The sequence below is a fragment of the Callionymus lyra genome, chromosome 5, assembly GCF_982586985.1.
Source record: "Callionymus lyra chromosome 5, fCalLyr1.hap1.1, whole genome shotgun sequence".
Classification (NCBI taxonomy): Eukaryota; Metazoa; Chordata; class Actinopteri; order Syngnathiformes; family Callionymidae; genus Callionymus; species Callionymus lyra.
In genome coordinates, this window is record NC_141822.1 from 22,168,173 (window position 1) to 22,182,282 (window position 14,110).

A 14,110-nucleotide genomic window follows, 5' to 3' on the forward strand; every position below is an offset into this window, starting at 1 on the left:
AACTGCAACCAAAAAAACCCTGGGGAATTAAGCCAAAGCAGAACTGACAGACTCTGAGTCTGGGCCACTTATATCGCTGTAACACCAATAGCAAAAAGGTGATTTTGAATAAACTAAATTGAAAAGTTATAACTTAACATATTTTCCTTGTGAGCCACAGTAACACATCCGTATGTTCTGGTAACGCCTCCTAATACAGTCTCTTGGTGCGTCAGCAATATCGGTTTCAAATATGAGTTGTGGCTAAATGCTGCGGTGTTTTTACTTTTGCAGTTTTGTTTGGCGAAATGTATTTGTTTTGGAGCATTCTCGGCCGCTGTAACCAGAGAAAACTTAGGGCAGGAGGGCAGAGAAAAGAAAGAGTAGAAGAGGGAAGGCCATTTCTTCCATTAACACATGTGTCACGTTTTAAACTGTTGAACTGATACTATCGTGACAAATTAAAACGGGAGTTAAGATTTCACACTTCAAACCAGCTTCAAAATTTGAACTTTAAACAAGGTAAATCCTTCACATCAGAGTCAAAGCTTTAGGGGACATAAATCACCAGGGCTGCTGTCACATGAAGAACACTCATTATCACTGAGAAATAACAAATATTAGTCGAGCTAATAAGCTGTCCGGAGCGAAACCAAATATTGAGGAGTCAGCTCTACCCACCACCCACGCTGTCGTCATGAAGACACATTGAAGTTACTGTTTCAAAAGAAAATTGGCCGAACTAATGGGGGATTTCCTCGTACTTCCAGATGTTTCTTTTCTCCGTAACGCCGCGCCTGGAGACTCCCCGAGCGATGATTGGACACTAAGAGTAATGGTGACCTACTTCTTTGAAAATAACAAGTCGGCCTTTTCTTTCTTCGACTCAGATCAGCTTTCGTCCTTTTGATCATTTTATTAGGAAAATGAGACGCTATAAAACCGAGATTGTTTCGTGTTGTTAAATGGTAGCTGTTGAATCAGCTTTTTATTTTCTCGAGGAAAACCTTCATGTTAATTCTCTTTGTAATATAAAGAAGAGAACGTTTCTGACAGCCTACGAAGAGTCCTGGAAAAATGTTGTACTGACAAGTGAGGAAAGATGGACCCACACACAGTTTTATGTACAAGTCCGAGGTCTTTTATTTGATCTCTGCCTTTCCAGGCTCTACAACCCACCATTTTCTGCTTCATCGCCTTTTAGCCACGCCCACAGTTTCTGACAGATTTTCTAGTTGCCATCCTGCCTCGTGTTCACTTATATAAATATATTTATATATACAGTACAGGCCAAATGTTTGGCTACACTTTCCGGGCTCATTTTCTTCTTAATTCTTAATTTCCTAAATTGATGATGGTCACTTGAACTTATCTTGTTGGTACTTTTCATAAACTGAATTATAAGGTTTTCCAATACGCCTGTATCAACCTGATCTCTAAACAACACAACGAATGGTCCAAATAATAAGGAAAAACATTCCACTTAGTAACCCTGGAAATACACACCTGTGAAGGAAAAAACTTTTCAGGTGACTATATCTTGAAGGGCATGAAGATTTCCAAAAGTCTGCATAGCAGTCAACAGAGAAAAAAGTGGCTACAATATAAGTTTTAAAAAATTTTCACACTTAAGTACATGATAATCTAATACGTAAATAATCATGAAAAAAAAAAAAAAACATTGAATGAGAAGGTATGTCTGAACCTTTGGCCTGTACTGCATATATATTAATAATATCATATTTATAATATAATAATATAATATAGATAAAATTGTATATATTATTTCCTTGAACACATAAAGCTCGACAGTTATTGTCCTTGTCGTGGTCTGAGTCGTACGGAATCATCAAAATATGTACACTTGCATCTGCAGCCAAAATATGAGAAACCAGACAATTTTAAATAATAGCAGAAACACACAAGATTAATTTGTACATAATCGACCGAGAAATAAATGACTGAGAAGCGACATCTTGTAAGCGTATTATTAGCAAAATCCTGAATTGTATTTGACTTGTACCACTTTATAAATAAACGCCTAAAGCTTTTGTTTGGCGCAAATTATTTTCATGATTTTTTTTTTTTTTCGACAAAATATTTACATAAGTTAAAGCAAAGCCATCATGGGTTGACGTTACCCTCTACTACCAGTCGCGCTCCTCAGAACACATTTAGCAAAGTCGTTTTCGAGTCCAAACCAATAGCGTTTCTTGCCGTGCAACGATAGACGCCAGCGTCCTTTGGTGTGGGGTTCTGGACGATTAAGGATCCTTGTGGGTTGATGTACTTGTTTTCAATGAGCCGTGGTTGTGCACCGACTGTCAAGCGTTTTTTATCAGGCGTCTCCCATGCTACCTCGGCTCGGGGGATACCGTGTGCTATGCAGTTTAACTGGACGGCGACTCCTCTTCTGGCGTAGGTCACTGAAGGAGGACCACTCGTGATCCGGGGCGGGTACGCGATCACCGAGATAGTTGCAGAGAGGACATCACTGCCGTACTCGTTGGCTGCTCGGCAGACGTATGAGCCGCGGTCATACACCGAAACATGCTGGATGGCGAGGGTTCCGTTGGCTAGCACCGCATACCGTCCAGCTCGTTGCGGTCTGTTGAGGAGAACGCCACTGGGCAGAGTCCACGTGATCTTCACAGGCTCGGTATTGGTAAGACAATGAAGCAATAGACTCTCCCCGACTATGATGCTGACTGGAGAGTTGTACCTGTTTAAAATCTCGGGCTTTCTGCCCGGAGACAATGCAACAACGCGCTCCACAACTCCCGCTGACTGTCGGCCAAAGCACCGGTACATACCAGCCTCGGCGAGAGAAGGGTTGCTGATCGTCAAGGAGCCATTGGAGTGGTGGAAGAACTTAGACGAGCGCGATCCACTCGACACCGGCGTACCGTTGGGAAGAATCCATGTCACATACGGAGGCCTCGGTCCATCAAATGAGCAGTTCAAGGTCACGGCCGTCCCCACGGACAAAAACAAGTTGTCTGCTCTAAGGGCTTTGAGTTGCGACCTCTCGAATAGCTCTTTGACGTCCAAGTTGACCACCAGCCTGACCTCACCTCCTTCATTTCGAGCAATGCAAGTCAGTTTCCCCGAGTCGGTCTTCCTTGAGGACCGGATATCCAGAGTGCCATTTAGGTGAACTATTATTTTGCTGCTGAAGTACGGCGCAGGGAGGATAATGTTTCCTGGCAAAACCCACATGACACGAGGACGAGGAGTCCCCTTGGCTACACAGTCGATCAAGGTTCTCTGACCATGGATGGTGACCACCTTGCTTTCATCGTCTCTTAAACCACTGATTGTTGGTGGTGTTAAAACCACTTCCATTTGGGTCACCTTGTGGTCCTGTCCTGCGCCGTTTCTGGCCCTGCATGTGTAGTTACCGCCATCGGAACGCTGGACCTTCTGAACCACCAGTGTACCATCATTGAGCAGTTGGTACTTCTCAGTAGACGGGAGTATTACTCTATTTGTTGGCGATATCCATGTGATAGTTGGTGTCGGTTCCCCTTTGGCCTTGCACCGCAGTAAAACGGTCTCTCCATAGTGAACTCTGATAATCTCCCGGATGTTGTCTTGGATTTGTGGCCGAGCAGTTACAGCTTTAATCTTGACTCGGACCTTCATCTCATCTTTGCCTATTTGGTTTTCAGCATAGCAGGTGTAGTCGCCCTCTTCGTGCATTCCAACGTGGTTAAAGAACAGAGTCCCATTGTCAAACACGACGTATCTGCATCAAAACACAGAATAGAAAGAGTAAAACAACACGGATTAAATGGAAGATTGAAGGTTAAAGATCATATTTATTTACCAGACAAACAGATATAAACCCCTTTTCTCTACACGTTAAAAGGTTTTCAGGCGTAAGACAGCAACATACCTTATTCATTGTTTTTTCCTGGGGGTTCAGTCGGGGTTAACGTGAAAATGTGAAAACATATACCAAGACTCCTAATGAGTTTAAGCTAAAATTGGTTCTTAAAGTAATTTTCCTTGGAAATGAGAAGTCATTCATCATAGAGTTGTGAGCTGTCAGAGAAATACGGAGCATGGAAGGAGTGACTCTCCTTTTAATATGATGAGATAGCTGGATAATGCCATTTCAAATAGATATTAAATATTAAAACTGGCTAATTACAGATAATAGCCAGATTGGGTGAAATCATACCATTTATTCAGAGAAATGCTGAAGAGTAACCACGGCATTAAAGCATATTCTCATTACCATATTTTCTGAAGTTGGCAGTTAGAATGGGTCAAATAAGTGATTAAAACAGTGAGTTTGCCAGAATAAACCCCCACAAAAGAATGTTATTGTTGCAGAGAGAAACTTGCCCGATGACAAATGAGGCATTGATAAAGAATTATAATAACCCAAAAGTAAATAAATCCAAATAATTTGAGATAGTGCTCACTTTAAGGATAATTCCACAGATTTAAATGTATATGAAAAGTGCTTAACAAAGTTTTCTTCATGCTTGACAAACAGACCTGACACTGAATCCAATAAATAATAATTAACACAAAACTTTAAAATTATAATCAGAGCAGAAAATGTTAGACCACATTTTTGACAATCTGCTTCTATATAAATTATTTTTTGTGTTTCTATGTTTTCTTTGTAAAATTAACTTTTCAAATTACGAAAGAAAATGTAATATTTATAAGTCACATATTCATTCATTCATACAAATATTCATGTTTCTTCAATTTTCCATTCGAACTCCAGACCACTAGGTGGCAGCATTCATTATGTCCTCTGCAGCTAAATGTTTGTTGAAATCCTTTGAGATGCCTGCGATGACTGAGGATGAGAGGATACAGTCGACTCCGGCAGATGTTGTAGCTGATGTTTAGACATACTTTGGTTTTAAAACAAATAAAAATGTAATTCTGCAACACCAGAGTCAGGTACTCAGAAAATACTACACATATATCCTTGTTTCTACAGTATTGCAATACATCGCATCGTTATATTCAAGCCAAAATACACAGCCCTAACCATGACTAGATCACATTTGTCACTATTGAAGAAATATATTCTTAATAAATAAGAAAAAACTGAGCAGTTACCTGCGACTGCGTCTTATGTCCTGCTTGGCCAGGTTCAACATGGTACCATCTGGTAGTGCCCAACTGATCTCTGGGTTGGGATGACCTGAGGCGACACAGTCAACCTTCAAGTCCCCGCCGTAAACAACCTCCTGACTGGGTTGCAGCTTCTTTTGCTCAATCTTGGCCGGCTGGGTCAAAACATTGGCCCTGAGCAGAATGTAGTCGTCGCCCATTTTGTTACGAGCCACACAGACATAGTCCCCACTGTCCTTGTTGGTCACCGAGTGGACGGATATGGTCCCGTTGGGGAAAACATTAATCCTAGGGTCATAGCTATAGAGAAAAAAAAAAGTATAAACATAATAATCGTTTTTGTAAGAATAAAAAGTTAAAATGTCTTACCTGTACTGAGCATCCACCAGCTTGTTGGACGGTGTCTTCCACATGATCCGAGGTAAGGGCTTCCCAGATGCTACGCAATTAAGAAGCAGCCTTCCTCCGTAGATGACATTTGATCTCAGGGGTGAAGAGGAAATGATAATAGCTTTGGCAAAAGAGGGTGTTTTTGCAACGTTCAACAACACTATTCTTCGAGTAGAAGCCACTGGGTTACTGGCCACACACTCGTATCTCCCGGCATTTTCCGGAACCAGCTTGTGAATATAGAGAGTCCCGTTAGGAAATGCAACCATGTCACGTCCACCTATGAACTGAGATGTCGGGGGCTGTCTGCCATTTGGCAGGATCCACCTGATGGTAGGTTGGGGGGCGCTGGTGACAGTGCAGTGGAGGTATGCTGCGGTTCCTTCAGTAAGTGTTCGGTTCTCAGTGGGATTCTGTTGGATGACAGGGGGTAACGCTGACACGTGAAGGTGAACAGTGACGGCATCTGCTCCAGCGGCGCTGCTACTGACGCATTTATAAACACCTTCATCTGCAAAGGAAGCCTGCTTAACCCTTAGGGTTCCATTACTGAGGACAGCGACACGCTGCAGAGACAGGACAGAAAAGGGGGCAGCAGCCATCGGTGCAAGGTTAGGAAGGATCCAAGTGACCTGAGGGGCAGGGTGACCCTCTGCCTCACACCCAAGGTCAATGCTGCCACCGAGATGCACAGAAGTGTCTCGATGACGTGGGTGAAGGATGCGCGGAGACTGGGCTTGGACCACAAGGTTGATGACCATCTTGTCATCACCGTACTGGTTCTGGACCACACATTGGTAATCACCTCCATCTGCAGGCTGGGTGTTCTGGATTGTGAATGTTCCATTGGTATGGACTTCAAACCTATGGACTCTTGTGTTCTGAGCAATAGTAGACCCTGCATGAGACATAGGCAAAATAACAGATCAGGTCAGGGAGCTCCACATAAACCAACCAAAGTCATTCAAATTCTACCTAAAATTCTGCCCACCAACATTTAAAAATACATCAATAATTGTATGAAATTTATAGCATTTCCACATTTTGTCAATAATAATGATGAGCCTGAGGGTGGCAGTAGTACATCAGACAAATAGTCGTGACAGCAAGAATGGGAGCATGTGCTCACATCGGTTTAGAAGCCACACAAATATAATAATTCGTCCTTGTTCCCATTGAAAAAATTGAAAACCTGTTTTTTTCATTTTGAGTTCTTAAGTCAACAGTCACAACGCTAATCGAATTCAGATGACTGCATAACCTCCACGCCGAAGGTAATCATGATTTGAATCATCTCATCTCTATCTTATTATGATACTTTTATTGTTATTAAATCAGATTATATATTGCAAAAGTGCAAAAGTGAACTTTAAAACATCAAGAAGGGAAGAGGGAAGAAAATGAGATCTGTTATTCTGTTCTATCACGGAGCTGTGTCTGGCAAACTTGATGCCAAAAAACTGAAATAAATATCTAGGTAACAACATCTGGGAATGCTAGCAAGTTTACAAGGATTACTTTGGTCATAAAAAAATCCCATCAATGATTCTTTAAATATATAGTTGCATAATGGAACATTTTGTGGCCATTACGTTTTGCAGATTTATTTTCATATACGTGATATATGATATGTGAAATACCTTTATATAAATATATCTCTCCAGATGTTCATCATATGTGCATGTGAAGCGGATTTATGAGACCAATACATACCACTACTGACTTTAGTCCACGACAGGAAGGGTTTAGGATCGCCCACAGCTACACAAGAAAGTTGAGCATCTTGCTCGGCTTTAACAGTGACAATCTTGATGTCCTTCTGGATAATCTTTGGTTTCCCTCTGTGTATAGGTATCTGGTCATAAAGAGGCTTCCCTGTCATCATGTTAGCAGATGTTTGGATATCCTGAGTGGGCTGAGGATTCTGAGAAGTTGAGAGTGTGGCTGCAGTGGTGGTCTGTGTTATTGTCTGTCCCGTTGATGGTTTTAAGGCTGGGCTCGAACTATCAACCAAAGCGGTCTGTTTAGGTGAGCTGGTGTCCGGTGTAGGAAGTAAAGTGGTGGCTGGTATGACTTGTTGGCTGTTTGGAGTCTCAGATGCTGAATAGATTCCTTCAGTTTGGGCTAAATCTGATTGAGTCATAACTGTTGATGGGGTCATTAAATCAGACCAACTGGTCGAGTTTGTCTCAACATCTGAACTTGTAAATGGAGTGATATCTGTCAACTCTTGATTTTCCAGTTCCCACTTGGTAGGGTCTATGAAATTGGAAGTGTGTTCATTTGTGGTGTTGATATCAGGCTCCGTGGTTAACCCTGTACTCGCCGTCTCTTCTGAAGACACGGTTGATGGTACAACTGTGGTACTCACCATGCTGGTTGTTGTGTCGGTTTTATGCGGCGTGACTGTAAGAGCTTGTGATAAGGGAGCGGTAGTGGACCGAGGAGTTGATTTGGAGATAGTCGGTGTGATGCTGCTTCTAGACAGATGTTCACTGGATAATGAGGGGATTACTGTACTCTCCGTTGATCGGGGAGTTTCTGTTAAGTTTTCAAGTGGTTCAACAATCTGAGGCAGATGATTGGAGTTTATGTTGGTGTAAGAAGTTGCTGGGAAGGTACGAGCTGTACTGTCGTCATGCTTCGACGCTTTACCTTCTGTGTGACTCACTCCGTCTGCTTCTTGGCCATTTGTGAATGGAACAGTGGTCTGGAAAGCTGCTACTGTAACAATCAACGGCTCTATTTTTAGTGGTGTGGAAGCAGTACTCTGTGTTGTCGGAACAAGAGTGCTTCCAGGTGTGGTGGTCATCATATGAATAGCTTTATTAAACTTGTTTTTCCGCCTGTTTGGCCTTTTTCTCCGACCGCCATTCTTTTTTCTCTGGTTACTTTGCTTAGGAAGATCGAAGAGAATACCTTGCAAATCAGTCCTGTCTGTTTTACCATGTGCCGATGTGGGAGTTGGCGTTGTGAAAATCTGCTGAGGTTGCAAGTTCAGTTTTGTGTCCCATTGCTGTGATGCACTTTCAGTAAAATACGGTCCATTTTCCACAAGAGTTTTTCCAAACTCTGTTGGCTTGAGTGACAGGGTACTCTGATGTTGACTGGGAAAGTCGGTAATAAAGCTGGCAACGTCGTTTGGCCCATAGGAACGTTGGCTCACCTCTGGTGCCTGAGACCAATCAGCTGTTTTGACGTTGTCAACATCTGTATTTGTGCTTTGAGAAAATGTATCGCTGCTACTTGTACTGTTTGTGCTACTTTGCCAAATAGTGACGGCATGTGGAGGAGCAGATGTGGTCTGTGGGAGGACAGTGCTCTGCGCTATGAGCTGTTCCAGACTCCTGTCATGAGTAGTGTGCTGCACATTGTATACAGTCTTTTGTGTGACCGCTTGACTAGCATATGAATAATAATTTTCAGATGTCATTTCAGGTGCATTTTCTTCGCTCACAGTTGTTTGTGAACCTTGATAATGTGTGTTATATAGTACAGTGTTCGATTTAGTTGTGTAATCTTGGACATCTGAAGAGCCTTCGATATCATCTGGTCTGGTGTTCAATTTATTTGTCGAGTATTGGACAGGGATTGCAGTCACCGGGTTTTGAACATTTTTCACCCTAATCTTGGCCAATATATCCGCCCACTTTTCTGGATCTATTTTACTCTTTGACATATTAACCCGCCTTCTGCTTTCCACAATATTCTTGTTCTCTTGTGTGTGTTGCCTCACAGGCTTCCTGAGCACAGCGGGCCTCTTCGACATAGTTCCAGGCTGAGGGAAACCTCTCCTGTGTGAGGATGAAACACTGGGAACTCTCCTCCTTAAAACATCAAGTCGCCTTTTTAGTGGTAAATCAGCAGCAGCATTCAGCCCCGATCCTTCCTCTATAAAGCTTCCAGTGGGGATTTTAATTTTAGTGTTGACCCCTGAGGCGGACTGGGGTCTTGACGGAAACTTCCTTAGAGGACTTAGGAGGCCTTTATGTCTCAGAATAGTCACTTTAGTTGCGACTGCATCGAAACCATGTTGATTTAGTGCAATGCATTTATAGTAGCCACTGTCTGATATCCGAGCCTGCGACACGAACAGAGTTCCGTTGGCAGAGATGGCTGCTCTGGAGGAATTGGCCTGGAAACGGACTATATCGCTGTTTGGTAGAATCCAGTGGATCTCTGCATCAGGGGAGCTGGATGCACTACAGGGCAGGAGGAGAGAATTCCCTGCAAATCTCTGAGTTGAAGTAACGGTCGCCTCCTCTCCTGGGGGAGGGCTGGAAGAATCCTGCACCGTCAGCTGGAAAGGCTGGACGGTAACATCATCATTGGACCTGGCGAAACAGTAGTAAATCCCTTCATCTTTGTGACTGACGGATCGAATAGCCAGTTGTCCGTCACTTGTAAGAGACAACCTATTGTCAGCGCTGCTGTGGGTAACTTTAGAGCCGTCCGGTAACATCCAGTGTATCATTGGATCGCCAGAACTTTGCACTTTACAAGCCATTTGAATTGGACTGCCTAGAATAGCAGTATAAACGTGACGGGTTGTGTTGGTGGACTCGATCATCACCCATGTTCTTCTCTGTCTCCTCGCAAGTTCAACATCTACTTTCTCAGAGACGCGGGTCCTGAGGATGAGCTTGACGACGCTGTTTGATGACTGATGTCTGTTTAACTGAATATCCAGAGAGGTCTGCATCAGCCAGGCTGCCGGGGCCATGATGTTCGCTTTAACGCCAGTGTAGTACACGGCATCCTTCTCAGAGTCCTGACGGTAAACATATGTTGGATGTGGCTGCTCGCTGAGCATTCGTCCTCTTTGAAGGTGAGCTGGTACACTGCTATAGTAGGCTATCAACCTCCAGAGCTGTTCATATTTTTCCCGATCAACAGGGCATTCGAGGTCCACTGATACTGAGATGTTGGACAACATATGGTGCTGCTCTATCTGCTCCCAGTTGACTTTGGTGAGCTCTTTGGGTTTATTGAAGGTGCATTCTAGGGCCACTTCATTACCATGTTCGTCCGACATTCCGAGAGAGATGTTTCCAAACGGTTCTGTGAAGTCCTCAATGCTCATCACTTCGCTCTCCAAGTCCTGCGATGCTGGAGTCCCATTTGGAGAACTGATAACTGGACGACTGCAAAACATCTTGTCAACTGCTTGGATATCTTTTTTCGTCAGGTGCTTGGGAGAGGAGCATTTGGCACATAACTGTCCCCCTGGAAGTGCTTTGTCCTTTTTACATTTCAAGACACCTGGAGTAAGAAAAAAAAGAGGAAACTTAATAACCAGATACACAGTCTCTGTCTCTGTCAGTCTATGTGTGTATCGAATTAAAGTAATCACGGTCATGGTGGAAAAATGACTTGCTTTGATTGCATTGCTTGATAAAAGATCCATCTGAGGCTCAAAGTGATAGTTCACCCAAAATTCAAACGTCACTCATTTTCTACTCACCCCTAGTGATCCGTTCCAGAGTTATAGACAAAAACGTAAATCAATTTGAATGCAGCGACTAGTGTTCAAAAATCACACACTAGTATTTCTTGTCTGTGCACATGTTATTCTTTTAAGTTGGTCTTTTTGGACATCACCGTCCAAAAACACCAACTTAAAAACCTCCTAACTCGCTGATACTGCTTGTCTATAATGTTCCGCTTGTTTTCACAAATATTAAACAATTCTATATATTTATGCTTGTTTGTAGAAGAAGTAAAGAATAACATGTGCACAGACAAGAAATACTAGTGTGTGATTTTTGAACACTAGTCGCTGCATTGAAATTGATTTACGTTTTTGCCTATAACTCCGGAAATTGTTATTGAGCTCCAGTCGCCACTTTAAAAAGTTTTTGCTTATAAAGTAATCCCAACCCTTAGTCAACATGAGGGTGAGTAGAAAATGATTGAATTTTAAATTTTGGGTGAACTAATCCTTTAGTTTTCACAATTTGTGTGTTTTTAGGATCCAGATTCAACACTGCTCCATCACTTCCTGCATTACTTCTTCATCTAGTTCTGTATTTGCCACAGCAAGTGCCCCCTTGAGTCTCATCTATGTCACTTGTACAGAAAACCTGAGCATCTTAACTCTGACTTAACTAACTCTGATTTTCTATCCTGATTAGACCTACCGACTCGATTTCAACCATATGTAGTCAACAAGCGTTCCTTTCACACCAGCTTCTTCTCCTCCATCACAGATCCTCACGGGGGTTACCATTCCTGCATTCTCGTACTCGCCTCTGTTCATTGTTCTGAATGATTGATCCCCAAATTGTACTTCTACCCACCCAATTATCCATTTTCCACCGTTTAGGTGCGGTCAGGTTCCAGCGAGTCACTCTCCACAGAAACCACCACGCTAGTGACAGAACACCAGGCCATTCCCGGGACATTGTCTCTTCAAAGTGACTCAAGTCTGCTTCAGGGCCTTCTTACATTGGACAGCGCCTTATAAGAAAAACTTCTCCCTTCTGACATATCTTTACTTCTTTCTCTTTCATCCAGCGGACATTCTCTCTCACTCTTAAATATTGCAGTTTCTGTTTCTACTCAACTCAAAGTTCTCTGTTATCTGACAGCTTCTCACGCCTCATCCTCTTGGAGCTGCCCTGACTTCTTGACCTCTTTTTCTCTTTCTTTTGGTCTGTCTAAAGATAAGTCTGAAGGTGAAAAATAGCAATAAAAGCCAGCAGGATCTCTGTGGGTGCCATTGGCAGTACATTGACCAAGATTGGAGCCATCAAAGAAAGTTCTACTCTGCCTACTCTAGAAGAGTAGAAAAACATGTCAACTAAAGAACAAAGGTGTTTCAACGGTTTTAAAGGGGGATGGGGTGTGTGTTCTGACCTGGTGCAGTTTGATCCCAGTCATGAAGCCACTCCAGGTTGCAGTCACAGGTCCATGGGTTTCCTTGAAGAAACAAATTCTCCAGCTGGGGCATGGTAGCCAAGAGCCTGGAGGACAGCGTGGTCAGACCGTTGGCTGATAAGTCCAGGTACTTGAGGGTGGAGACGTGCAGCAGTCCCATCAGAGTGAAGGTGGTGAAGGTGGCCGGATGGAGCTGCTGAAGACGGTTTCCTTCCAGCTGGAGAAGTCGCAGCGAGGTGAGGCCGTGGAACGCGTCGGGGGGGATGAACTCCAGTTGATTGTGGTCCAGGTGTACTCGGACCACCGACCACAGGCCCTGGAAGGTGTGTCTGTTTATCTCGCTTATCTTGTTGTAGCTCATCCTCAGAACCTATGGGGTGAAGAATACCGATCAATTTATAAGTAAGGAAGTAAGTGATAGTTACTTGTAAAGCGCCTTTGTGGACACAAGGCGCTTGAACAATCGAAAGCAATACACAGTTAAAAATACATACAAATTAAAAAAACTCTGAAAGATCAAGATACATAAGACAAACACAGGAGTCCCATTAAACCAGTGAAAAGCCTGCACAAATAAGAATGTCTTAAGATGTTTCTTGAAGGAGTCAGTAGATCCATCAAACACAGAGAGAGAGGAAGATCGTTCAAAAGGTTAGGAGCAACAGCCTGGAAGGATTTCTCTCCTCTGGTCCGGAAGTGTGTTCAGGAACCATCAGTAGATTCTGATCCACAGACCTCAGAGCCCAAGATGGGGTGTAAGGCTGGATCAGATCACTGATGTAAGGAGGAGTCTGACCATGAATAGCTCTGAAAGTAAGAACCAGAATTTTAAATTTGATCCTGAAAGAAACTGGGAGCCAATAAAGAGTTTTAAGGATCGGTGAAATGTGAGTTCTTCTACTAGAGCAGGTCAGAATTCTCGCTGTAGAGTTTTGTGTTAAATGCAGGCGAGACAGCTCCTTCTGTAGGTATTATCATGGCATATCAATATCAAATATTTGTTGCTGTACCTGCAGTGACGTGAGGTCCCTGAACGCACCATCAGGGAGACTATGAATATCATTCCCATGGACCATCAGCTGCTCCAGCTTCCTCATACCAGCCAGCGACTTGTCCGTGATCTTATTGATTCTGTTGTATCTGAAAACCAAATACACAAACATCAACATTCCCCTCCAGCGATTGTTTCTGTCTCTGCAGAATGACTGACCCCAGGTTCATGCGCTCCACGTGTCTGGATACGGTCGGGGGCACGGCGACCAGGGATCTGAAGGTGCAGTGGAGCTCACTGGGGTTCGGACAAGTGCAGGGACGGGGGCACGGCACCGCCGCCACAGACCACAAACACAACAGCCCCAGCAGGGTTTGACAGACGCTCATGGTGGCACGACTCATCTTCATCCAGGGGGTTAAGTACACAAGGAGCTGTGCAAGTAAACAAGTGTCTGACACAGGTTTGAGGAAATGATTAAAGAGGAAACTTCTTCATTCATCAACCATTATATAGTGCTGACTTGACATATATTTTTAACAGTGATTAAGATCAAAATTTCCTTTAAAGATATGAAGATTATTTTCGTTTCTTTTATGACAATGCATTTTAAATAAACATGTTCAAATCTATTTAATTGATTTCAAATGGAAACAAGTTGTGTTGGCATCAGTAGTAGGATACCTCATTTTCTCTCTGCAACTTCCATCGACCCTCATTCATTGTTTATGTCTTACGACAGTTACATTGTTAAAAGGAAACATG

General features: G+C 43.1%; 1 protein-coding gene across 1 annotated transcript; it reads right to left on the bottom strand.

The window, feature by feature from the left end:
- Window positions 1-1,097: 1,097 nt before the first annotated feature.
- On the bottom strand, window positions 1,098-13,749 carry mxra5a (matrix-remodelling associated 5a). Its single transcript, XM_087791447.1, has 7 exons — window positions 13,565-13,749; window positions 13,365-13,494; window positions 12,334-12,724; window positions 7,189-10,737; window positions 5,455-6,373; window positions 5,071-5,385; window positions 1,098-3,727 (listed from the first exon to the last, which is right to left on the bottom strand). The coding sequence occupies exons 1-7, from the start codon at window positions 13,747-13,749 to the stop codon at window positions 2,143-2,145; spliced, it is 7,074 nt and encodes a 2,357-aa protein (XP_087647573.1). The 3' UTR covers window positions 1,098-2,142.
- Between the last annotated feature and the right edge of the window lie 361 nt (window positions 13,750-14,110).

Coding starts and splice junctions, on each gene's coding strand:
- mxra5a (XM_087791447.1), bottom strand. CDS start 13,749: ATGAGTCGTGCCACCATGAGCGTCTGTCAAACCCTGCTGGGGCTGTTG. Junction 10,738..12,333: donor CTGGGATCAAACTGCACCAG/GTCAGAACACAC, acceptor TTCTTACTCCAG/GTGTCTTGAAATGTAAAAAG. Junction 3,728..5,070: donor GACATAAGACGCAGTCGCAG/GTAACTGCTCAG, acceptor GTTTTGATGCAG/ATACGTCGTGTTTGACAATG.